The sequence below is a fragment of the Camelina sativa genome, chromosome 16 (genome assembly GCF_030686135.1).
Source record: "Camelina sativa cultivar CO46 ecotype springtype chromosome 16, ASM3068613v1".
Taxonomy (NCBI): Eukaryota; Viridiplantae; Streptophyta; class Magnoliopsida; order Brassicales; family Brassicaceae; genus Camelina; species Camelina sativa.
In genome coordinates, this window is record NC_141895.1 from 15781513 (window position 1) to 15806396 (window position 24884).

General features: G+C 34.5%; 5 protein-coding genes across 6 annotated transcripts; all 5 read right to left on the reverse strand.

Annotated features, from left to right (window-relative positions):
• Positions 1–18: 18 nt before the first annotated feature.
• Positions 19–1016, reverse strand: LOC109131960 (uncharacterized). Its single transcript, XM_019243122.2, has one exon. It carries the CDS (start codon positions 931–933, stop codon positions 268–270), a length of 666 nt encoding a protein of 221 aa, XP_019098667.2. The 5' UTR covers positions 934–1016; the 3' UTR covers positions 19–267.
• Positions 1017–3122: 2106 nt separating this feature from the next.
• On the reverse strand, positions 3123–4849 carry LOC147925569 (E3 ubiquitin-protein ligase SINA-like 4). The gene is made up of 2 exons (XM_087493378.1): positions 4507–4849; positions 3123–3940 (listed from the first exon to the last, which is right to left on the reverse strand). The coding sequence occupies exons 1-2, from the start codon at positions 4789–4791 to the stop codon at positions 3248–3250; spliced, it is 978 nt and encodes a 325-aa protein (XP_087349504.1). The 5' UTR covers positions 4792–4849; the 3' UTR covers positions 3123–3247.
• Positions 4850–12239: 7390 nt separating this feature from the next.
• Positions 12240–13506, reverse strand: LOC104753622 (E3 ubiquitin-protein ligase SINA-like 5). The gene is made up of 2 exons (XM_010475849.2): positions 13231–13506; positions 12240–13067 (listed from the first exon to the last, which is right to left on the reverse strand). The coding sequence occupies exons 1-2, from the start codon at positions 13408–13410 to the stop codon at positions 12384–12386; spliced, it is 864 nt and encodes a 287-aa protein (XP_010474151.1). The 5' UTR covers positions 13411–13506; the 3' UTR covers positions 12240–12383.
• A 574-nt stretch (positions 13507–14080) lies between these two features.
• LOC104750449 (E3 ubiquitin-protein ligase SINA-like 5) lies at positions 14081–15548 on the reverse strand. Of its 2 annotated transcripts, none has more exons than XM_010472240.3 (2): positions 15301–15548; positions 14081–15006 (listed from the first exon to the last, which is right to left on the reverse strand). In XM_010472240.3, the coding sequence occupies exons 1-2, from the start codon at positions 15433–15435 to the stop codon at positions 14317–14319; spliced, it is 825 nt and encodes a 274-aa protein (XP_010470542.2). In that variant the 5' UTR covers positions 15436–15548; the 3' UTR covers positions 14081–14316. The 2 variants fall into 2 exon arrangements, with proteins under 2 accessions (XP_010470542.2, XP_010470543.2); XM_010472241.2 differs by having other exon boundaries at positions 14081–14953; positions 15301–15504.
• Positions 15549–17243: 1695 nt separating this feature from the next.
• On the reverse strand, positions 17244–19172 carry LOC104750450 (ATP-dependent Clp protease proteolytic subunit 3, chloroplastic). Its single transcript, XM_010472242.3, has 5 exons — positions 18696–19172; positions 18197–18311; positions 17934–18109; positions 17737–17832; positions 17244–17664 (listed from the first exon to the last, which is right to left on the reverse strand). The coding sequence occupies exons 1-5, from the start codon at positions 18993–18995 to the stop codon at positions 17425–17427; spliced, it is 927 nt and encodes a 308-aa protein (XP_010470544.1). The 5' UTR covers positions 18996–19172; the 3' UTR covers positions 17244–17424.
• Between the last annotated feature and the right edge of the window lie 5712 nt (positions 19173–24884).

A 24884-nucleotide genomic window follows, 5' to 3' on the forward strand; every position in this document is an offset into this window, starting at 1 on the left:
GCATAGATTGAATACTTGTTTTTAGCGAACAATTTATTCATTGCAACATTGTTGTCAAATGTAAAAAATCTTATTACATTTTTACAGTTTCGATGAAAATAATATAAACTATGAAGCATCAATAGCATAGATTGAATAATTCAAAGAAACAAACGGAAGAAAACAATGTTACGAAGGAAGAGTATTTGCATGCGCACATGCACATTATTGAAATCAAACACTTAAAATTGAAAATTGAAACGCTTTAGCAAGGTCTCAGAATGCTTTTCACTTAGCTTTATCATCCTCTTTACCGTCTTCTTCTGGTGGTGACCTGTTGAGATCAAACTTTGGAGTAACACCAGATGCACTCCCTCCTTCGTCTTCCTCCACTGGATCAACATTCAGATCAATCTCCAACCCTCTAGTGCCTGAACTAGACCCTCCACCACCAAATCCTTCTTCAGCCGCATTAAATGTTGGTGGAGGAAGGAAACCTTGGTAACCACGATCTTTGTGCAGGCTTAAGTGTCCAGAGACTGCTTTACATGTGGGAGGACCTTGAGGAGGGTTGGTCAATTGCGTCGACCCTTTCTTTCTAGCCTTTTTAATTGGCTCTTTGTCCATGGTGGAAGCGATGGCTGTAGATCCAGACACTCCGGCAAGAGCTTCCACAAAGACTCGTGGTCGTCCGAGTTTGATCTTATTTTTGGGATCCCCATCAAAGCCACCTTTTCCACTCACAGGTTGATCCTTCTTCCCCGCGGCTTCTTTAGCAGCATCAACAATAAGTTTTGCCGCAGCGGCGGCTTCTTTACGGATGGTTTCATCCACATTAAAACTTTCAGAGAGACTCAATACCGGCACGGCCAGAACAGACTGATAGCCACTGTCGTCAGAACTTTCATGTTCCTCTTCCTCAGAATTCAGTTTTCTCTCGTCGGGATTACTCATGATTTTGCCTTGTTGAGACTTGAGAGTAAAAAATTTCTTATCGTTGTCTCTTATACATGTTTCTCATTTTTAATATAAAAGTTAATTTCGTATCTCCTAATTTTGTCAATACCATTTAAATTCAACAAATTGGTCAATCTAATTAAATTTTGTTCAACCATTTGTAGATTTATTACTAACTATATAAAAAAAAACACTTTTACAGAAATATTTTCAGAAATAATTTCCCAAATCCGTCCTTACACACCAAACTCTAGAACGGAATACCAATAATGCCCACGAGCAAAAATTTATATTTTTAACCATTAACATTTCATGTCTTCTTTAGGGAGTGTGAATGACTCTATATCATATTAAAAGGTTCTTTTCAGTTATTGTAGAAAAGTAAAACTCGTATTATGATTAGTTTTTCTAAAGGTTCATCAGTCCCAATAGTAGGTTAGTGTAACGAATCTGGTATTCAAATATCAAAAGATTAAAAAATATGAATTTGAAGAATGTTTAAAAGCTCGAGTTTTAATCAACCACTTATCATCAGATTCGAATATGACATTAATGAAATCTAAATTTCGTATGTTGAGCCTATTGTAATGCATCAACTTCCAAAAATATCCAAGGCCGCTACAACCCTTGAAATTGCTCGTACTCCAACCAAAGAAACTTATCCCAAATCCCACTATAAACAGATATGTTCTCATTGATAGCAACATAAGACCAGAGCCAACCAACCATCACTCTTATGTTGCTAACACTCTTCTCTCATTACAAACATCAACAACATTACATTTAAGATGTCTTCTTGGAGGAAGAGACCTTACATGAGATAAAAGTTTTGTATTCATCAGTGAGTAATATTTCGTATATATCTTGAGTTTTTTTTTATATATTTTTAAAATACTTTAAATAAACTACACAATAAATACTACAAAAAAAAATACATACGGATTTGAACAAAAATGTCTTTGAATTATCATGCCCAAATAAACATGTAGCCTAGTATAGTGATGGTTGTACTCGTTTACAATTAAGTAAACAATGAGCCATAAGAAATATTTGTTTAGAAGAAACATCATAAATTTATCATAAGGGTACCAGAAGAGCGGCCTAAAATGGTTTGTATAAGCTGATTACTTCTTCATCAACATCTTCTTCATCTTTTTCTCGTAAGCGAATTACCATATTCAATGTAGGACACTTAACCAAGAAAAATTTAGGAACCAACATGAAGTCTGTTCCCAGAACATGAGATATCGTAGGGCAACTCTCCAACTCCCGGAGCAGAAGGTGCAATACAGTTCACTGTCAGATATAAACCTTGTGGCTTCTTGAAATATATGACAACAACCAATGGACCATCTATATGCCTACAACCAATGGTAAATCTACTATATGTTTTTAATTTAACATATAAAATCAAATAAATCAACAACCAATGGTAAATCTACTATATGTTTTTAATTTAACATATAAAATCAAATAAATCAACAAAATATTAGTTTAAGTGAGTTTAACAAATCAGATTTGGTGAAGTGACTTTAGTGCAGTGGTCAATGGTAAGTCTTTAATGCACAAGACACCATCACACCAGGGATCGAGTTCCGCTCCCTACGAATATAGAGATTCGGCTAATGGGTTGGTTTGTTGTGACTCGATGGTTGACTCAAACGGATCCTAACTTTGTGAACGAAACTATAAAGAAGACTTAAAAATGTAAGAGATTTTAGTAAATATGCTTACTTAAAAATGCAATGGGCCGGCCAGTTGTGGCCTAATGGTTGACAACAAAAAAAATGCAAAATTTAAATCTAAAAATTTTACGCGAAATTCGGGAGAAATTTATGATAAATCATAACTATTTCACCAAATTCACCCAAATCATCAAAATCATAGAAAAACTATATTAAAATTTGTGTTTGCTTGCATGGATGGTAGAGAAATTTGTGTGATACTTGTGTTGATAGAAAGCTAAGGATAAGAAAATTTGGACACTTTTTATTTAATGATTGTAATTTGTTCTTCGATTGCAATGAAACATAATGTAATATATTCTTTTTGTCATCGAAGTATCTAATTCATGTTCAGGCGCCATACATGATTCGAAAAGCAGCTCTAGTTAACAAGAAATTGAGGAGATGTTGTTGTTTGGTCCTCCGGAAGTTCATATATGCAATGCAAAAAACTGTTATAAGAGGATGGAAATGTCTATTCCATAAATTATGATAACTCATTGTAAATGCAATGCATGAAACTACAAAATCAAACTCAATGACCCATTACCTAGCAGAGTTCCCTACTTCTACTGACCGAACATAGCTCAGACATGAACATAGGCATCTTCATTGCCGATGCTAATCTCCATCTTAATATGAACACCACTCAACATATAAGATGGGATCAATAGAAAGTCATCTTCAGGCTGCTCTTCTAGCTTTCTCCATTTCTGAATATTCTTCACCCGCAACCCCAGCCTTAGTGTGCTATGCTCTTGGATTCTGGCTAGGCTGCTGGAGAATTTGCGTACTCCCGGAACCGTAGGCACTATATGGCTCACAGTCACATACACCCCTTCTGATCCGGTGAAACTTTCAACTACAATCACATCACCTTCTTTCTCTTCTTGAAAAATGATCATCTGATCACTAACGTCCTGCTCCAAGCAGAATATTATTGAACGTCTTAGCTCCAAGCCGAATATGTAACCCGGACTCCGTTTGTGTGCACCACGAAAATGGCTGTTGAGATCCTTGTAGGAGCCAATGTAGTTACAATCCTTAACGGGGCATGAACATGGCGCGAAAACACACACTCTCTCATGGCTTAGTAATTTGTTTCCATAGGCGGTGCTCTCTTTACACCCGTACATTGCATTTGAGCATGAGACTAACCCTGCTTTTATGACCTTCTCCATGGCTCTGCATCGAACATCCCCTATAGGCAATTTGCAGAACGAGCATCTCTTCTTCAATTTGATGCAGCACACGAAACAAGCTAGATGCCCATTGTTACACTAAAAACGCAATAAAAACACAGTGTTAGCACAAAGCTAAAAAAGAATCGATTTTTCCACTTTCTAGTGAAACTCATTGACCTAAAAAACAAAACAGCAACACTGGCTAAAGTGAAATCGTTGACCTAAAAACAAAACAGCAACACTAGCTACAGTGAAACTCATTGACCTAAAAACAAAACAGCAACACTGGCTAAAGTGAAATCGTTGACCTAAAAACAAAACAGCAACTCTAGCTACAGTAAAACTCATTGACGTAAATACAAAACAGCATTCGTAGCTAAAGTGAAACTCATTGACCTAAAAAAACCAAATAGCAACACTAGCAAAAGTGAAACTCAATGACCTAAAAACAAAACAGCAACATTGGCTAAAGTGAAACTCGTTGGCCTAAAAACAAAACAGCAACACTAGCTAGAGAGCAAACTATATTAGCTTCTCAACCAATTGGGACCTAGACTTGTGACCTTTGAACTTAGATTAACCAATTAAGAGACAAAGTTAAGTGAATGGTTCTCACTTGCAATTTCACCAAACCCTAATTTTTTTTTTAAAAAGGAACGAACCTGAAAGATTGGCTTTATCAAAGGGTCGAAGCAATTGGGGCAGTCAAGAACATTCGAACTGGGCAGAGTTACGGATTTGGGTGATGAACTAATCCGGCGTTTGCTTGATTGGAGAGTTATATCTTCGTCAGAATCACTATCATCACTAAGCACCACAAGTGTCTTTTCGTCTTCTTCTTGCATAGAACTTGAGTCGTCGGTGGAAACAGAAGGAAGTCGTCGCCTCTTCGTGGAGATACGGTGGCTGATTCCTCTTCCGTAGTTGCGTCTAGACAATTTCATCATCTCTCTCGGCACCACCTCACACTGACGGATCGAGTTCCCTTTTTAATTGGCTTTTATGCATGCGTGTAAGGATGTTGCGTGGGTTAAAAAAGCCCGGCCCGAACCCGAAAATAAGGCTGTGTAAAAAAAACCCGAATTCGAAAAGTCCTTTGGTTTTGGGTTCCGGACTAACTTGGGAACCTCACTCTTTTGTTTCTAAACTTTATTATATTGAAAATTTTTAAATAATGCAATCAAAAGTAGTGATCCGTGTGATCAATGCTATTTTTCGTTTAATCTCTTTATTTTCGTGTGGCACATCCATTTTAACCATGCACGATTCAAACATATTGGAACAAATATTTAATAGTGTCTTTTGAATTGACATAAACATAAAAATATTACCTAGTTAACTAAATTTACACATTTATTCGATCGATCAAATTTAGCCGGTGTCGTTGATATGATGGATAACATATTTTCTGTTAACTATGTTGTCTATTCTCTATATATTGTGATTCAATAGAGGAGATCCATTGAACCTATGTTTATTTTATCTTTGATAACGTATTGATATGAAACAGTTCCTTTGCCTCCTCCGCATGAACAAGATGGAGATACAGATAGCTCTCTAATAGGTTCTCCTGCTAATATAAGAATCAATGTGGACTTTATAATATGGGAGTAAAAAAAAACGAAAAAGTTATAAATAAAACTATAAACTAGCTGTTAGAAGATAAAAAGAAAGAGAAGACTAGACTATTTTTCCGATTTTTGAGAGCAAAAAATTATTAAACTTATCATATTATATTTATGCTTAGTAACTTAGAAGTTTGTATTAAAAGTCGTTGTTGATCAGTCTCCAAATGTAGATATGTATATTATATATATATATATATATATATAGATATATATTATCATATTATAATGCATACAGAAACAAATGAACACTTTAAATCAATTTAATGTACTCACTTAATTCATTTTTATTATGTAATAGATTAACATCAAAAATAATAATTAAATACTGCATCGTTATTTATAGAGTTTGTAAGTAACATGTTAAAACTTTTACAGTTAACATTAAATATATATTACTAAAAAGGTTCGAATTTCAAAGTTTTTTGTAGCATCTTCATAAAACAAAATACATGAAAAGCTTTATAATTGAATGAAAATAAATTCAATCACAACATAATTTACATGCAACTGTGAGTGACAAATTTAGCTATTATTATATAGCTTACAATGGTACTCTACAATGATTTTGCATACAGATTTGTGAGTTTTTTTTTTTTTTTATGATTGTACACAAAAAAGAGTCAAAAATTACTTTTAGTTTTGGTTGATATTAATTTAGTCTATTAAAGAGAAATATATATTTTTATAAGTATAAATTGACGCATAATTATAGAATAATTTATTATAATATTTTCTTAAATTAGTTTATATTACTTCCATTCCATACATCTATTATCTATAATAATTGATCATAGGCTAGTGTAATTAAAGAATCCTTTAAGATTATTGATCTTCTTCTTTGCGGAAGAAACCAAATACAGTGGTATATATATATATATATATATATAGTGTGGGCTATAATCATATTTTTTTTTTTTGGCAAACATGAGAATTTTTCATTCAAATGAGACCTCAACAAACAATAGGAGGGTTCTTACAACATAATTCAAGATAAACATAGAAAGATAGGGAATTTCAAACTGAAACAGTTTTACAATATTTGAGAAGTCTATTGGGACCAAGGTGGACTCGTACTTGAAGTCAAACTTCACGATATCCTCGACCAGTGGGTGGCCAAAAGCGGCTCTAGCGGAAGACGCGGTTGAGCTTGTAAAAAGGTGTCCCATGGGGGGGACGCTTGTGGGAGTTTGTGCCAGCATGAGACGGTTCAAAAGCATGGGAACCAAACCCTTTAAGCTTTTAGGAACATACCTCATGATTCTAGATGAAGCTATAGCCGGGGAACGCCAGGAATGGGAAACCAGCCGTAACAAAGCAGGTGGGTCATCCCTCACATGGCAATGGAGGTAAATAAATTCCACACAAAGCTTGTAATCGGTTTGGTCCTGGAGAAAGTCAACAAACACAAGCTTTCGATCTAATGGCAGTGGGTAATACAGGGGATCAAAGGATTTAAGACAAGGGTTCACACAAGTTGTCGGATCAGGTTCATGGTTATGTTTCCACGAGGTAAGCATCCGGACCGAGTTAGAGAACCGACCCCGACGAACAAAATTAACAAGCAACTCTAAAGCCACCAATGTTCTGCTACCGAGGAAACCTCGACTTGACCAAGCAGAGAAAATCGGTACTAAAGGAATTGAACTTGACTTAAGCTTTTTAAGAACAGGACTAGGTAGGGAAGTTCTAACACTAGTCATATATTGTCGAGGGTGGGTCAGCGAAATCACATATTTAAAGGGCAATGGCCAAGCAAACATCAGCAGCAGGTGTTCAAGATAATGAAATGGATGCAACCCGAAGGATAACATTCGCAAGTAAGTTAAGGATACCGACCTGGGCCTTAAAGGATGAGAGCGTGGAGCAGTGTTTTTGGTATTGGCCCCAAAGGTGATAACTGGGCCTAAACATGGATGTAGGTCCATTATCGGGAACCCTAGAATCGCATCCAAGCCGGAGGTGGTAATGGAGTGGCGGCGAACTGGCGAGTAGTCATTCCGATTGGAGCCTCTGGGCACCGATGGGAACAGGCTCGGCGAGAGACTGGAGTACCAGGTATTCGCGACGGCAAAAGGTTTGGAGAGGGGCAGAAGTAGCCTCACCTTTCCGGTTTCTTGCGGACATGACCTTCTGATCCAGGGAACAACAATACCGAGCATCGTCATCTTACACCCCAGACAGAGAGATTCAGGCAAAACGAGGATTTGTTCAGATCTATGCCTTTGGGAGAGCCCCGGGTTTACTAGGCTCAAACGAGGGTTTGGGGAGAGGGCTTCAGTCGGAATGAGGGTTGACAGGGAACTCCCTCGCCGTCTATCTCTGGAAGAGGATCTGGCGTTAAAGCTTTTCGACAGAGGAGAGAGGTTTTGACAATGGGTCTGGTCGGTTCGAAGTGATTGAGATATGCAACAACAACAAAAGAAAAGCAGAGAGCAGGACAAGTAAGAGACAGCGGAGAAGGAACTAGAGACCCATGACGTCGGCAAGCCGGAGCTTCACCGGCGTCGGAACAAGGATCAGTTAAAGGTTTCTCGATATTTGGGCCTGAGAGAGAAAGAGGAGGCTAATGTCTTGAGTTGGGCTATAATGATATTAAAGAAAGAAAAAAAAAGAATATGAACAGATATAAGAAGGCACTAACCTATCCTTTGGTGAGTGGTCTCAATTCCTCCAATTTCAGAAAAGAGACAAAGAAGTAAAAAAAATAAAGATAGAAGAAGAGCATTGCTTGACATTTTCAAACCCATTCTTAATCTAGTTAACTACGCATGTACATATAATTTTTGTTTTCTTAGCAATAATGCTGGACCGGTCTATATATATAGTTATTGAGATTAATATTTTATAATAATCCAATTATGACTTTCTGTGCATGAAATTTCTTGGTACACGTTGTATAAATAATCTTATAGAGTACGATAAGGGACATGTCGACATCGAGTGTCTCTACCATCAACGTTATAATGAATCAAAAGCCAAGACTAATTCAAATCAATTAGAACCACTAACTTGTTTCATAAACGCTAAGTAGAATTATAGAAACAAAAATGTTGCCTTCGTGGGCACTTTATCATATTTTTCCATATATATTGACTATAACATCTAAAACTGATTTGTTATTGATTTTAGTCAATATGTCATTATTATCTTTAATCAATTTTAGTATATGTATTTTGGTCAATTGTTTTTAATTGATTTTTCAAAGGAGAATTCGTAAATTCATGTTTGTAATTGTTAATTTCTTATATTTGGGAAAACAATTCATGTTTTCAAGAGTTTGAAAATCGACTTTCTTATCAAAGAATCATGCGTGAACAATATATGCGTGTGATGGTGACACTAATATTTATTTATTGCATTCTCAAGAAGTCTTGTTGTTAAATTTTTTTGTTTTTTTCTTTTTTTTGTTTAGACTAAATGATTTTTTTGTATCTTTCGAAGATGAATAAGTCTTTTGCAGTGCCTTCCGTCACACACCAGTGTGTTTTGAGATTGTTTTTAAAATTTAGTAAGAATTAGTGGAATGTTATGCAAAAGTTAGTTTATTACTTATATTTAACAATTTTTCAAAAATTACTCAAATGTTTAGTGTCCTGTTTGTAATTACAATTTACCTTTTACATTTAATTTTTCGATTTTGAGTAAAAAAATTACACATCAGCAAATTAAAATACACATCATATTTTCATTGTTTTTTTGTTTTTTTCAGAATCTCATCGACAATTTCTCTTTATATCAAAATAGAGAGAAACTAAAAGGTTTTTACTGTTCATATATGTTGCACAGAATCGTCGGTGAAGCTCCAATTCCCGCTCTAAAATCGGAATCGGAAACAGAAGCAGCCGAAATCACTTGGAATCGCAACGGAATCGCGATTCTCAAAAAAAGCGATTGGAAACGTTTTAGAATTGTATGATTCTATGTTGGAAGCGTGATTAATTTATAGATCGGAATCGTGGTTGGTTTTGTTCGTCGTTGGCTGGTTTCAAAAAACCAGATCCAAAGGAAGGGAAGAAGACGATTGATTCTATCCTCCACATGCGTTTATGAACGACGTTTCGTATTTCCAGAAAAGAAAGATGATGACATAGAATGTTGACATAGATGATGCGTCCGACGTGGTAAGTCAGCCATTAAAAAAATAATAACTCAGCCTTAATATAACTCAGCCATGAAATAAATTATAACTCAGCCACAACATGAATAACATTACAGTAATTAAAAAATAGAAAAATGGCTACCAAATTCAGCCGTTGCGTCAACTGAAAATATGTAACTCAGCTGTATCGTTTCATAAGTCAGCCGTAACTGAATAACATTCTAGTAATTAATCTTTTGCTTCTAAGTCAGCCGTCAAATGGCCGAGTTGTACGATAAGTCAGCCTTAAACGGCTGAGTTATAGAATTTAACCATAACTCAGCCGAAACTACATCTCATAAGTCAACCGTTTTTCATAACTCAGCTAGCCGGAAATACGATAACTCAGCCGTGTCGTATTGATAACACAGTCGAAATTTTGACAACTCAACCATCGGATAATAACTCAGCCCTAAGGACGGCTGAGTTATGCTCTAACTCAGCCAAAATTTTGACAACTCAATCATCCGGTGAAAACTCAGCCGTTACATGTGGCTTAGTTATGCTCTAAGTCAGCCGTCCAATCTTACTCAAATGTTTTTTCCTTAAATCAGCCGCAACATACCTATAACTCAGCCGTCATTTCCTCTATTACGCTTTACAGCTGAGTTATTTAATACACGTCAGCGATTTCTGGCGTGGCGTCTGACGTGGCAATGACGTTTTTGTAATAACGTTTTTTCCGGTAACATAAAACAAGAGCACACTGGGTATTTTGAAAATACCCGAAATATTCTAGTAATAAAATATTTTTTTGTAGATTCTGGTGATATTACCTAAAATGTATATCATTTAAGTAATTGTCCCTAAATTTTAACTGAGTTGGTTTTTGTGGAGTCCTTTCATTTAAGTGTGCACGATGACGTGTCGTCATTTAGGCCCTAATTGGTAACGGCTGTTACTTTTGGCTGTAAAGACTTTGACTTTAAAATTTTAGCTGCAGAGAATTTGGCTGTTGATGCTTGTAGAAACTTTAACTATTAAAATCTGATTGTTTACCTACAACTTTTAAAGCGGTAGCTGTTATTTTTATAATTATTATAAGTATTAATAATAAATATATATTATGTCAGAAATTAATTTATATAACATTTTAATGACAAAATAAATTTTATTAATGATAAATTAATATTTAAAAAAATAAATCAATCAAATATGAAATTTTGTTTGAAAACTAATTAAAAACAAACAACTATAAGAATAAGAAATAAATAATTGAAGTTGTAGACATCAATTTATTAACTTATTAAATTTTAAATAATGCAATACACTTCAACAATAAATTAAAAGATAGTAATAATTCCAATAGTCAATATAAAATTTTGCTAACAATATTCTGATTTTTTTTTGTTTTTGGTGATTAATTCTTGATTCATTATTTTGGCAAATATCAATAGTGTCTTTTAATTGTTTTGAATATTTTTTTTCGTATTATTCAAATGGGTCTTAAAAGAAAGAGAAAAAATGAGAATAATTAATTTATAAAAATAAAATATGTAAAATATTTATATATATTTTTGGATAGCTTTTAAATATAAAAGAGTGAGAAAAAAAATGTTTTAAAAAATCTTTAGTTTTAAAGTCTGAGGTTTGATGCTTAAAAAGATAAGGAAAAACAAGGAAGAGAAAAAAAAATGACTTTCGAAATTTAAAAAAATTAAAAGCAAGAAAGTTTGATTGACAAAAAATTGGTTGTCAATACTTTAAATAATTTTAAAGTTTTAAAAGTAGCTTACCAATCAGGTGAGAGGAGTTAGCAATTAGGCATAAGAAAGATCTGGATATCTAGGATTTTTGGAGGTATTTAAATATGAATTCGTATACAGCGATTAGTATATGTCAGTATTATCTTTATCATATTGACTAAAAATTCGTATACGGTGAATAACTGATTTGTTATTGATTTTAGTCAATATGTCATTAATATCTTTAATCAGTTTTAGTCTGATTGATTGTTACCGTATTTTTGGAGGTATTTTAATCCAAATCTGTATCTGTCGATTTCGAATATCTGTGTAAAATCAATATATTCACCGAATATCTGTATCCGTTATACACTGTTTTAACAACTAAAAATATTATTTATGAATCACCAAAAAAAAAGAAAAAAAAAAAAAAAAAAACAATCATCACCAAAATCATCTTTGTTCTCTTCCTCACTCCTCCACCGCCCTCTTTCTCATTATCCCGCCAGTTCCTCTTCTTTTTCATTTTGGAAATTTAATAATAATCACCTTTTTTAGATCAGATCTTCACAACGGAGCTAAACAAAATCGTCAAGATAAATATCGCAAACAAAATTTTTTTTGTTGGTGAGAATATCGCAAACAAAATTGTCATGTGTCAAAGATAATTTTGGGTATGCTCTTTATATAATTTGTCAAATTCTCCCAAAAATCAACCCTAACTTTTGCCCCCAATATAAGTTTTTAGCGATTATCTGCCATTCCATTTTAACACTAATTAGTTGTAGTTGTAGTGTTTATAAATTTTCAAAACTTTTATCATCAAAGACTTTTTTTAACTTAAAGTAGTATATAAGTCTGTACACCAAAAAAAAAAAAAAAAAGTAAGAACCAACTAAATCAGTTAAACTTAAGAATTCATGGATGAAAAATGTTCAAAAGAGTTTTCACGCAATCCAAAATCTAATTGACTTCAGGATACACATGAAAAAGGAAGCAGCTAACAGATAAAAATAAAAAAAGAAACCAAAAACTCCCTTTTAGTGAAGCTTTTGTGATACTTGTTTGTTGATATAAAGCTAAAGATTCTAGTTCCAACTATCATAGTCGATGCAAATCGCCATCATCCAGCTCGCGCCTCTCAACAACATTTCAGGCGGAAGCGGAATCCAAATTACGTCGTCATCTTCGGGATGCATTTGCTCTCTCACTTTCTGAATTTTCTTCACCATCGTTTCCCTTAATGGAGTCCTACACAGGAATTTGCAAAAGACGTCGCGTATCCCCGGACCCATATGTACGATACGGTTAACAGTCACATACACGCCCTCGTCCGATCCCTTGAAAGCCTGAACTGCTATCAAATCGTTCTCATTCTCTTCCTTCAAAATGACAGTCTTCTTATTACCAAGGTTCATTCGAAATATAGGACAATGGCCGTTAAACTTAAACGGGATGAGAAATTTTTCACGACAAATGTGTGCATGACAAGCGTGGCTTTTTAGATTCGTGTATGTGCCAACGAACTTGCAGCTTGGTACAGGGCAAGAACATGGGGCGAAACAGCAAACTCTCTCATGAACAGATTGATCAATACCGTACGTGGTGGTTTCTTCACACCCGTGTTTTGCGTTCGGACATGGGACTATCGTTGCTTCAATAACCTTCTCCATGGCTCTGCATCTTATATCCCCGATTTCACATCTACAGAACGAGCATCTCTTGTTCAATTTTTGGCAGCAAGACGAACAAGCTAGATGCCCATTAATACACTGAACAACACACAATAACAAAACACCAAATAGAGTTAGCCAGAACCATCATCCCCAAATCAAACTATACTATAGGCCGCTCATAGACCCCAACACACATATTGAAGCCAAAATCAATCTATACACTTGCAATACGAAAATTATGAATCGAAGGAGTTGAAACCTGATAGATTGGTCTCTTGAGTGGCTCACAACATATTGGACCATCGAGGACATCATGACTCTGAAGCTTTACGGACTCGAAATCGTCGTCGTCATCTTCATCTTCAGAAGGAAGTCGTTGTCTCTTCGGGAGACGTTCGTCGCCGGATCTGTCTCCGTTGTCTTCTCCAGTTATAGCCATATTCAAAATCCTCTCTCTCTCTCTCCGATGGCTGATTTGTACGTTTCACTGAGCTAGTTAATTAGTGTGGCTACTGAAGAAGAGTCTCTAATTGGGCTTTTTATAACCCTAGCTGGTTTAAAACAACGGTAATATTAGCATTTGATTCAAAATAAATAAATCAAAACTGCCCTCAAACATTAAATTGTGAAAAATTATCAATTAATAAAAATATATTGAAATCATTGACATAAATGAGATTTTGAACTAATATTTTGAAATAACCGTTTTGAATTAATAAAAATAAAAATCAATAGTATTATAATTGAAATTTGAATAGAGATTAAAAAACAAAAAACATTAAACCACCCGCTGCCATAATTACTGACATAAATGAGATTTTGAAATCTAACGATTACAAGCGTACAAGCAACCCATAAAGAGATAAAATCTTAGGTGTTACTTGTTATTAAACGCTAGCAGCCGTGATGGCCTGCAAAAATTGCTTTTGCTAGTGGTTACTGAGAACCACTCAAGCCCTCAGTCAATCAATTTTTGTCTGTATCACAATCACAATCACAATGAAACTGACCAAACAAAAAGCCCACTAATCAGGCGAAAAAAACACATAGCTTGCTGCACCTTATCTGGCACACCAAAACATAATTAGTTTGATCATTCTACAACAAAATACGCCAAAATATACAATTTGACGGATGAAAAGCGTTTACAGATTTTTTACATAATCATCTTATTCAAGAGACCGCACGTGCCAGCATCAAGATCTTTACTATGAACAAAATAGATCTCAATGTGATTCATCAAAACGAAACAGCTAAAAGAAAACCATAAGCTTACTACCAGTTAGGGAAGGTTTTTATGACCTAACTTACCAAAAAAGATTTAAGGGCTCTTCACATCTTTTTCTCAGATGTGAATATATTTATACCCATCACAGCCGATGCAAATCTGCATCTTCATGTGACCACCACTCAACATATAAGACGGAATGAACATGAAACCATCTTCAAACTGCATTTGCTCACTCACTTTCTGAATATTCTTCACCCTCAATCGAAGCCTTAGTGTGGTGCACTCGTTGAGTTTTGCTACACTGCATGAGAGGTTGCGTATTCCCGGAGACAGAGGTGCGATACAGCTCACAGTCACGGACACGCCCTCGGTTCCTTTGAAAGCCTGAACTACAACCAAATCACCGTCTTCCTCTTCCCGAAACACGACCATCTTCTTCTCATTGATGTTCATGCCAAAGAGTAAAGGGCGGTCAAACACAAACGAGATCAGGCCATACTCTTCCCAAGAATGTGCAGCATTAGCATGGCCTTTGAGATCAGTGTAAGAGCCAACGTAGTTGCAGTTTTGCAAGGGGCAGAAACATCGCGCGAAAACACAAACCTTCTCATGGATTGATGATTTATTTCCATACGTTGTGCTTTCTTTACACCCGTACTTCGCATTTGGACATGGAACTATAGTTGCTTCGATAACCTTCTCCATGGCTCTGCATCGTATATCCCCAATAGGCGATGTACAGAACGAGCATCTATTGTTTATTTTCTTGCAGCAGGACGAACAACTTAAATGCCCATTAGTACACTAAACGCAACAAAACAGAACACCATAAGAGTTAGCCAAAATCATCAACCGGAAAAAACAATTTGTAACCCAAATCAAACTATTTATACATTACTACAGTTTTTACCCTTGTTCAAAAAATCACTAGCCAGGTTTACCACATAATTTTTTTTACTGCAAGTTTACAGTATTTACGGGAACTCGACTTCGATAACACATAAACATATGTTACATAGTTTCATCTCGAAATTAATATACCAATCAGAGATGATGAAGTTCCAAGCTATGAACATTATGAAACAAAAGGAGTGGAACCTGATAGATTGGTTTCTTGAGTGGCTCGAAACAAATGGGACAATCAAGAACATCTGAACTCTGTAGCTTCACCGATTGAGTTTTTGATTGTGCCTCTGTGACCACATCCTCGGAATCATCAACAATAGTCGCCATTCTCGTTGCAGTGAAACTTTGGATTTCTTCAAGTAGAGTGAGTAGTTTGTCTCTTCCGGGAACGAGTTCTTTCTCTGTCGGCCATCTCAAGTTTTTTTTTTGTTTCACTCTGCTGATCTAATGGTTTTATACCCTTTTTTTTTTTTAACCCTAGTTGGTAAAAGAAAATAATAATAAAAAATAAAAAATCTCAGACAACTTCATTTTAAGATGTATTTTTTCTTTAACTTATGATTTCCTATCTGTAATATTGAGAAAATAAATTACTATGATATGTAAAATTACTGAAAAGTGAAAACCATTTTCTTCGTAGGTTTATAATTTTAGATTATTAACAATTAGTAAATTTCACTATTTTTTGGAATTATCCAAATTTACTCATATTTTTTTTTTAAAACAAATCTCCATAAAATTGTTAGAATCCCTCCCACATACGTTGGATGTTGTGATCTTTGGTAATAATATGTGATGTGGCAATTCTTCATTTTTGAGCTAACTTTGGGAGTGAATTAGATCCATTTAAAAAAAAATCCCTTATATAATAAAACGGAAATACACAACATTTTGTAGACTATATAATTTTAATAAAATTGATTACAAATAGGTTATAGATTAATTGATAGATTAAATGGTTATAAGTTAAATAATAGGTACAACTTTAATTTATTTCCAAAAATCTCAAAGAGAATATTTTTATTTTAAATAATCATTTGATATCATCTAACTTACCATATTAATTTCTTTTATTAAATTATTCATCCATATTAAAACATTTTGATATCTAACTTAACATATTAGTTTGTTAATTATCATTATACTTCACCTCTCATTTTTATATATAAGTCTATTTTGTGAAACAAATAACTTATCATATTATTTATTATAATTAAAAAATAGTTTCATTTCCGGATATACTATAAGTTGAATTTTTAAAAACAAATATAAATTGTTCAATCTAGAAAATATTCAAACTTTAGTAATATTATTATTTAAAAATAATATCTATTGAATTAAAATTTTTATTGAGGTTCGGGTCAAAATTTGAATATTTAAATTCAATTTCATATTTTTTTGTTGAATTTTATGGTTTTATATAATATAATCAACTTTAAATAATTTATTTGAAATATTTTTAAAATATAGAAACTTAATATAAAAGTTAAAGCAATTTGGTATAAGTTAAAACTATAATATGAAAGAATTTCAAGAAAACAAGTATATTAAAACAAAAATATAACAATATATTAAATTACTTATAAAATAATAACTCGCTTTTTAAAAACCAAATTTACAAAATTATGTATTATAATGACATTCAAGTCATGATGTAGAATATACATTGTTGAAATAACTTTACATACATAAGCTAATACTGCATATTAAAATTTTATTTTAAAATATACAAAATTTTGTATAAAATAGAATTTAACAAGTGTTATAACACATGTACTTATCTAGAATCATTAACAATATAAAACTTATAAAATATGTGTCTTTTTTCAAGCCATCATATTTAACATATGATTTTATTACATAATATTTTATTCCAACAATTTTTTTCAAACAATCACATAATTTCTATTTTATATAAAAGTTATAATATAAATAAAATGAGTTTCAACGCGTGATCAAGCACGGATCTTAATCTCGTAAAGACAGTAAAGCAGTACACAACCTCTAGAAACAAAAATGTTATTTTCAGTGTTATCTTTAAATAATTTATTTCACATAAAAGTATATTAAATTACTCCAACCAGGTTTTGTCTGTATCACAATCACGACTGAAGTTCAAAAACCATACTTGGATGTAGCTTGTAAAAACAGCTTTGATTTTTGTAGCTTTCTTGTCATGTAGCTTGCACCATCTGTGCTACAACAAATTTATCTAATCCGAGAAATGGTACAAACACAGGAAATGCAACGTTATATGGTTGTTGCAAGGTACCACAATAAACATATAAAGAAGGCGTAAACGATGCAACAACAGTTCTATTCGATGGTGGCATAACCATTCTGTGACATCGAGCGCTCGGATGGCAAGTTAGTGTTGTCTTTCTTTGTACCTTCAACTTTCCAAAGATCCCAGACTTTGGTTTTAGGAGGAGGAGTGCCATCTCCAATTGGTGCAATTAGTCCTGGTTTCCCGTCATCAATTACAGCATCGATCAAACCATACTCTTTCGCCTCCCATGGATTCAAGAAATTATCACGGTCTGTGTCACCTTCAATCTGTGATGGATATCATAAACTTGTAAGGAAAAGACTCATGTAGAAGAGAGCTGACTAAAGATATGCAAATACCTCTGATTCGGGCTTCCCGGTGATTCTAGAGAAGATTTTGTTAAGTTTAATCTTGTGGTACATCATTTCTCGTATCCGTATGCTCATTTCCGTTGCCTGAAATGACACACTCAAAGCTTTGAGATATCTAACACTTTTAACAGTAGAAAAGAAAAACCATTCGAGAAGACATATAAAACAGATCAAAAGTATCGTACTTTGCCTCCAGCGGTACCAAGTGGCTGATGAATCATAACTTTAGAGTTAGGCATGCAATAACGTTTCCCTTTTGAACCAGAAGCAAGGAGAAACGCACCCATAGATGCAGCTAGCCCTAAGCAAACAGTTGATACTTCCGCCTTACATTGTTTCATCGCATCATATATTCCCATCCCTAAGTGAAAAAAAAAAGCCAAATCATTTCAGAAAACTCTGATAAACAATCACAGAACTTCCTACAGTAGTAATGATAAGAACGTACCAGCAGTAATAGATCCACCGGGTGAATTAATAAACAGGGTAATGTCTCTCTCAGAGTCTTCAGCATCTAGTAACAATAGCTGACTTATAACCAAATCAGCTGTCATATCATCCACCTAGAGGTATACCAAGATTCAAGAAAGCTGAGTCGTCGTCATAGGAAATGGTAGCAATAGCCCAAACTACATCAAATGGTTCAATAAACTCAATCATTCTAAACATCACAAAACAATATTTTTTTGCTTTAAGAATCAAGAAATTGCACAAAACATCGAATTCAAGAAAGCTATAGTCGAAGTAGCACAAAGCTAATCTGATATACAACGCACAACACATCACAACTTGAATGAAACAAACTTAGGTCTACAAAATCACAAATCAAATTCAATTTTCATAATGATATCACCAGTTTGATTACTCACACAGAACCATTTTGATTCGAAAAAAACAAAAAAAAAAAGGTGAGATTTTTTTTTTTGGTTTGAGAAGGTAAGAAGAACCTGAGAACCCAAAAAGACGATTCTTTGACGGAGCAACATGTTTGTGGTGTCGAGTTCTTCGAAACTTGGGAGCCGAGAAGGAGATTGAGCAACGGAGTCAACGGAGAAGCTAGAAACATCCCAGTTACTAGATAAGGTTTGTCTAGAAAAGCTCAATGAAGACCTAACGCAAAAGGGCTTCTTCGCAATTCTAGGGGTTCTCTGGTTTCGGATTGGGGAATTAAGAAGGTTTTTACCTGGATTGAAAAGACAAATTGGGTTTGAGGTTGAAGATGAAGCGAGACGCAAACTCATCTCCATTGATTTTTTTTTTTTTTTTTAGTTTCGAAAGTTTCAGAGAGTTCCGAGATTTTTGCTAAAGAGGATTGATTGAAGCAGTAGCTAGCTGATGGGGCTGTTTCTGGATGTTCTTTTTTTTTTTAGATACTACTAAACGCTGTCGTTTGGTCAACCATGAAATTGTTCAATTTTGTATGTAACGTGTATGATATTTCTACTCTTTTTAATTTGATTTTACAAGTTTCAATCTTAAATACTAACTTCCAATTCGATTTTTTCTTGGATTTTTAACTTATTATCTTTGGCTATCAAATGATTAAAAAAAATTGTAAGAAGAAAACAATCTGATATGAATATGATCAGAAATATAAGTTCAAACTAGATTTTAACCCGTGATACATCGCGGGACAATTTTTTCATTAATTTTTTAAAATTTTATTTATTTATTATTTTTTTCTTTTTTTTGTGTTTATATTGTATAATTGTATTTTGAATGTTAATTCTAGGATTTCACCCGTATACCACACAAAATAATTTGTTTTTTACAGTCGTAATTAAATCAACTTTATTTACTATTTTTAGATTCAACCCGTTAATACATATACAATAATATATTAGTCTAGTTACAGGAAAAAAAATCCTAAATTATCATATAAATTACATGATTATCATGCTCACATATTACTCTATTAAATCATTACAAAGTACATAGAGCATTTAATAGTCACTTTGGAATCAATTAACAATTATCATTCAACAAAAACTTTGAACAACTTCGCCAAACTCATCTCTTTCTTCTTTCCTCCAACATATTTTCCTCTTTTGTGGCCTCAACATAGGCCCCTTTAATTTACTCCCAATTGTTTGAAAAGATATACAAATAAATCAAAGCAAAATCCTGGAGTGTACCAAAAACCGAAAAGCTTGGTAAGTTCAAAAGGATAGTATATATACAATAATAAATACAAAGAGGATACCTAGAAAGGTGAGCAGCTCACCGTGTGCTAAACTCAGATTGGTTTCTTTCTCAACATGCATTTGTGACATAAGTACATAACTACATGGAGTCCAAAACAAAAAATTTGTGTAGATATGAAATAAATCAAACAAAAAATATTTTGATTATCCACTAACTGGAAGGTTGCATGTTCACGTCAAACCAAATTTTTTTTTTCAAATAAATGGATTTTAAACCATCTAAGATAAGAAAAGAAGGGTATTAGAGATGAAATAAAGAAAACATAAACATTTTGTACCAATAAATTAATAAAGGAATAAATGTGCACCTGTTTATCGCCAAAACCAAATCAAGTGTCTCAACCGGGAAGGTTACTTCAAGTGTATGAATTGATGCATTTTTGTATTTCTATTGAGACATTATTTATATACTTCTTTGAAGATGGTAAAATTAGATGTGATATGAGATCGAGAATATATTGGTAAGCAAGCAAAAAATCTAAAAATATATATGGCAATTTTGAATTAATGCAAAAGGTTTACCATCTTGTGTTTAGCTATGCGGATGTAGGTTTTGGTTGTGGGTGTTGTGTTTCTCTTTTGAAGTTGATATTTATAATTGAATAAATGCTTGTTGAGCAAGGTGTCAAACGATCCTTAGCAATAAACACGAGATTTTTCTGTATGTCTAATGGAGTTGTGAGAATATTGCAGAACTATATTTAGTTTCTAAAGGAGATATGTACAGAAATAAATGTATTTCTTGCTTACAAAGTTATATATTTGCTAAAATGTGATTTCCTTAATTTTGGTTCTCGTGTTTAAGGACGTTATCTACGTCATAATAATCTTTGAGGTTGTAATCTTTTGTTTCTCAAAGTGGGTCGATTTACATTAAACATATCATAAAGATGTATTAAATAAGTTTTGAGCATTTATTCTTGATCTCTTAAATGATGGTGTCATGCTGTGTATGTCAATAAGCATTAATAAATTTGAATCATTCCTATAGTTCCATTTATTGAGTTAATTCGAAATGTTAGTTTAGGAAAATCTGTAGGGATTAATTAAGTAAAAATGTTATTTTAGAAAAATCAGGAGGCGTTAATGTTACAAAAAATAAATTAAATAAATTAAACTTCAACGGCAAAAAATGTTAATATAGATGGAATTATTTACTGTTTCTTTTTTTTTTTTCACAAAGGAGAAGATTTTGTTAAACCTAAGAAGACGGATCTCAGGTTATTACAACACAAGTACATAGTACAACAAAAGGTACAAATTACAACCAAAAGTAATCCTAATACTGAAAGTTAAAACCACCTGAAACATTGAGTTAACTCATAAGATAGACAAAAAAATTACAGGAGTTGAGATGACTTTATCGTCGAACCCATAGAAGGCTAAAGCAGCCGAAAGTTGTCATTGTCATCCAACAGCACACTGTGAAAGTAATTGCTAAACCTAAGGCCATCATACCTACTCTAAGTGAGATCTATTCACACCAAAAAGTTAACCTTGATAGAATTAAGTTGAGTGATCAAAGTGGGTGAGCTGGGTGATGATTTGGGGGAAGATCCTTATCTTGGTTCGGAACACTGGTTCTTTTCTTCAGAGGGAGTTCTAGTGTTGGATTAACCTCCAGTCTTCTCTTTGAACATTCTCCTGCTTCAAACTTAGTTGACATCTTGGGAGGAGATCCACACTCAAAGTTGGATCCTATAGACTCGTCTTTTCCAGAGAGATCAAAATGAGGGAAAGCTAAGGCAAAGTAAGGACCTGATCTCTGTTTGGGAAGTGGAAGCTGGTTTTCCTGAAGCATAACAGGTACTTGAGCAACGGGACTTGATTGTTGTGAGATAGGAGCAGAATCTGTATCCTCGCAATCATTTTCTTCGTTGATGAACCGAATTATCTTGATTGTTGAAAGGATTAGGATTCATAGGTTCAAAGGGGCATCTTAAGGTAGGGTGCATGGTCCTGCAACCATTAGTACAATTTTTTTCCATCTTCTCGTACTGGAAGCCAAGCATAGCTCTATCACCCGATTGAAACCTCGCCCTTCTGAAAAATCTAAACCGGTCAGTTATAGAAACCCTGATTTTCACTATGATGAATGAGACTTGATTGGTAACAGAGTCTTCAAAGCCCATCTGCACTATTTCCCCTAAGGATCTCGCTATCCTTCTGATAGCTTTGACAAAAACAAAGGATAGAGGCAAACCCCGGATTTGAACCCAAAGATCTAAGGAGGTTAAGAAATCCAATCTTGGTAAGTCAACCCAACGTTGCAAGGCTACAAACCAGTGATTGAAGCTCCAAGGTTCACATCGTAGCACTGATGTCAGGTCACTTTCTAACTGAAACCGTAACTGGATAAAACGATCATCAAGAACTCTGCCATGGACCGAAGATGCTAGTCCCCAGATGGTAGGAAGGTTTGCCGCCACTTCAAATAAGTTTTGATCCACGGGATTGAGTGGCCTGGCAATCAAACTTAACATGTTGCTTGCTACAACATCTTCATAGTCTGAGCTTGGTATTAAGAGTTCTGGATCATCACGTCCTAATGCTAAGTGTTGAATCTCGTCCCACAAGTCTTTCTCCATTGAGTCTCTCCAAGAAAGGAAAACTTTGAGGTTTAATCTTAAAGGCGTTGAAAGTGTTATTTATATGAGGAGGTGAGGTTAAGTAAGAGAAAGGAAGGCAAAAAAATCTTTAATTTACTGCATATTTATCCGATCTGCAGGACCAAGGAAGAAAATATCACTGCAGTAGAAACAAAAAGATTGATAGGAGCGAGATAAGATGAAAGGAGGATAAGGTAAGAAAACCAAGAGAAACTCAACTCGGTGAAATATAAAAAATTAAGAAGGGACAAAAAAACGTTTGTCACACCTCTTCCAAATTTTTTCAACTTTGGAGATTAGTCAAACCTTTCGAACCAAGACAAACCTATATATTATTCTGTTCTTCCAGAAGGAAAAGTGTGTTAAGCCATTTTGGAGATCCCCAGCTACGTACGATTGGAAAAAGCCTTTTTGAATCACACTCTGAGCTATATGGTTCGCTCCTTGATTAGAAAGTGAACTTGCAATCTCCATTATCCATTCATTTATAGAACAGAGTTTTCTTCTAATCTCAGATGCATAAAACTGAAAGGAAGGCCATTCTTGAGGATAGGTGACTGCATTAATCATGTCAAATTCTTCAGAAGAGAAGATCACCTAGTTTATCTTATGAGAATGCATGCTATCGATTGCCCACATAATACTTTGAAATTTAGCTTCGTGCAGGCTTGTAATGTTTGAGAATGAGCGTCGACTATGGAGTCTAACCTGACCATTCCTATCTCTTAGAACCCAGGAAACCCCCCCCCCCCCAGTGTTAGAATATTTGCACCAAGCCATTCCAATGTTGCATTTCAGCCAAAATTCAGGAGGACTAATCCAGTCCAGTGAAGCTTTTCCTCGATCGAAGACTTTAGAGCTAGCCTGATCATTTGCTAATCCTTGAGCGTTAACCCATAGCATTGCCTCCTCTCGGATTTTAAGGACCAAAATCATTAGATCGTTGGATTTTCCTTCAAAAAAGAAATCATTCCTGTGTTTCCAGAGGTACCAACGTATCCAGGGAAAAATCCTTCTAATGTAATGAGGGGTTTGCTGATTCTTAACGAAAGAAAGTAAATAAGAGATATTAGCGAATTCAGAATCCTTGTCAAACCCATCTGCAGGGGTTGGGAGGGGTTGGGAAATCCGACAGAGCCTAAACTTGTCTAGCAATAGTGCAAGAAAAAAGAACATGGTTAATAGATTCTTTTTCCTAACCACAAAATTGGCATCTCAAGTCTGTTCTCACTCCTCTAGTTTCCAATCTTTCTGCAACCGCAAGTGCTCCACTTAAAGCTCGCCAAATATTTTTTTTTTTTTTTTGGAGAGGTGTGTAGTAACCACACCTGGGTCTTTAGTTCATTAATGGAGGGTCTCATTTCCGCTGCAGAAATCAGTGTTGGGTTATTCATGTGACTTGCTAGAGTATACCCTGTTTTGACTGAGTAATCTCCACTCTTAGTACGTCTCCAACTCCAAAGGTCTGAAATTGATGTCACTGGTTTATGCGCTAAGATGATATCCACATCTCTGGGGTAAAATAAAGCCGCTATTATAGACTCATTCCAATTCCTCGTGAAGGAGTTGATTAGATGATCTACCTTCAGGTCAAGATTAATGAAGGTATTTTTCATTAAAGGAATTCGTCTTCTCCCTTCATCTAAGAGCCACGAATCAGACCAAACTATCGTATCTTGTCCATTACCAATCATTCGTTGAAGCCCTTGCATCAAAAGATCTCGGCCATGGAGAACACTTCGCCAAATATAAGAAGGTCGGTATCCCTTTCCTGCTTTTAAGATCTCAGTATTTTCAAAATATCTACTTTTCATAACCCTAGCAAACAAACAATCTAGGTTTTGTAATATCCGCCAAGCTTGCTTAGCTAATAATGCCTGATTGAAAGCCTGCAAGTCTTTAAAGTCTAGTCCACCTTGAGATTTCTCTAAGCATAGTTTATCCCAGCTTATCCAGTGTATTTTTTTTCTTATGTTCCATTGAATTCCACCAAAAGTAGACATTGCAGAAGTCAGTTTTTGACAAGTTGTAATGGGAAGCTTAAAACAGGTCATTTCATAGACATGTAGAGCCAATGCAACTGCTTTCAAAAGTATTTCCTTGCCTCTGAGAGATAGATTGCGTTCAAACCATCCTGAGAGCTTTGATTTCAATCTATCAAATACGTAGTCAAGCATGTCTACCTTTGATCCGGTAAACCTAGATAAGATCCTGCACCTCTTTCATTGTGAATGCCAGTTAAAGTCTGGATAGAGATCCGAGTTTGCTGATCAACTTGAGAGCCAAAAGTTATCGATGATTTATTGACATTAATCCTTTGTCC

Coding starts and splice junctions, on each gene's coding strand:
- LOC147925569 (XM_087493378.1), bottom strand. CDS start 4,791: ATGATGAAATTGTCTAGACGCAACTACGGAAGAGGAATCAGCCACCGT. Junction 3,941..4,506: donor TGATAAAGCCAATCTTTCAG/GTTCGTTCCTTT, acceptor TTGCGTTTTTAG/TGTAACAATGGGCATCTAGC.
- LOC104750449 (XM_010472240.3), bottom strand. CDS start 15,435: ATGGCGACTATTGTTGATGATTCCGAGGATGTGGTCACAGAGGCACAA. Junction 15,007..15,300: donor TCAAGAAACCAATCTATCAG/GTTCCACTCCTT, acceptor TGTTGCGTTTAG/TGTACTAATGGGCATTTAAG.
- LOC104750450 (XM_010472242.3), bottom strand. CDS start 18,995: ATGGAGATGAGTTTGCGTCTCGCTTCATCTTCAACCTCAAACCCAATT. Junction 18,110..18,196: donor CGGTGGATCTATTACTGCTG/GTACGTTCTTAT, acceptor TTTTTCACTTAG/GGATGGGAATATATGATGCG. Junction 17,833..17,933: donor TTGGTACCGCTGGAGGCAAA/GTACGATACTTT, acceptor GTGTCATTTCAG/GCAACGGAAATGAGCATACG.
- LOC104753622 (XM_010475849.2), bottom strand. CDS start 13,410: ATGGCTATAACTGGAGAAGACAACGGAGACAGATCCGGCGACGAACGT. Junction 13,068..13,230: donor TCAAGAGACCAATCTATCAG/GTTTCAACTCCT, acceptor TGTGTTGTTCAG/TGTATTAATGGGCATCTAGC.
- LOC109131960 (XM_019243122.2), bottom strand. CDS start 933: ATGAGTAATCCCGACGAGAGAAAACTGAATTCTGAGGAAGAGGAACAT.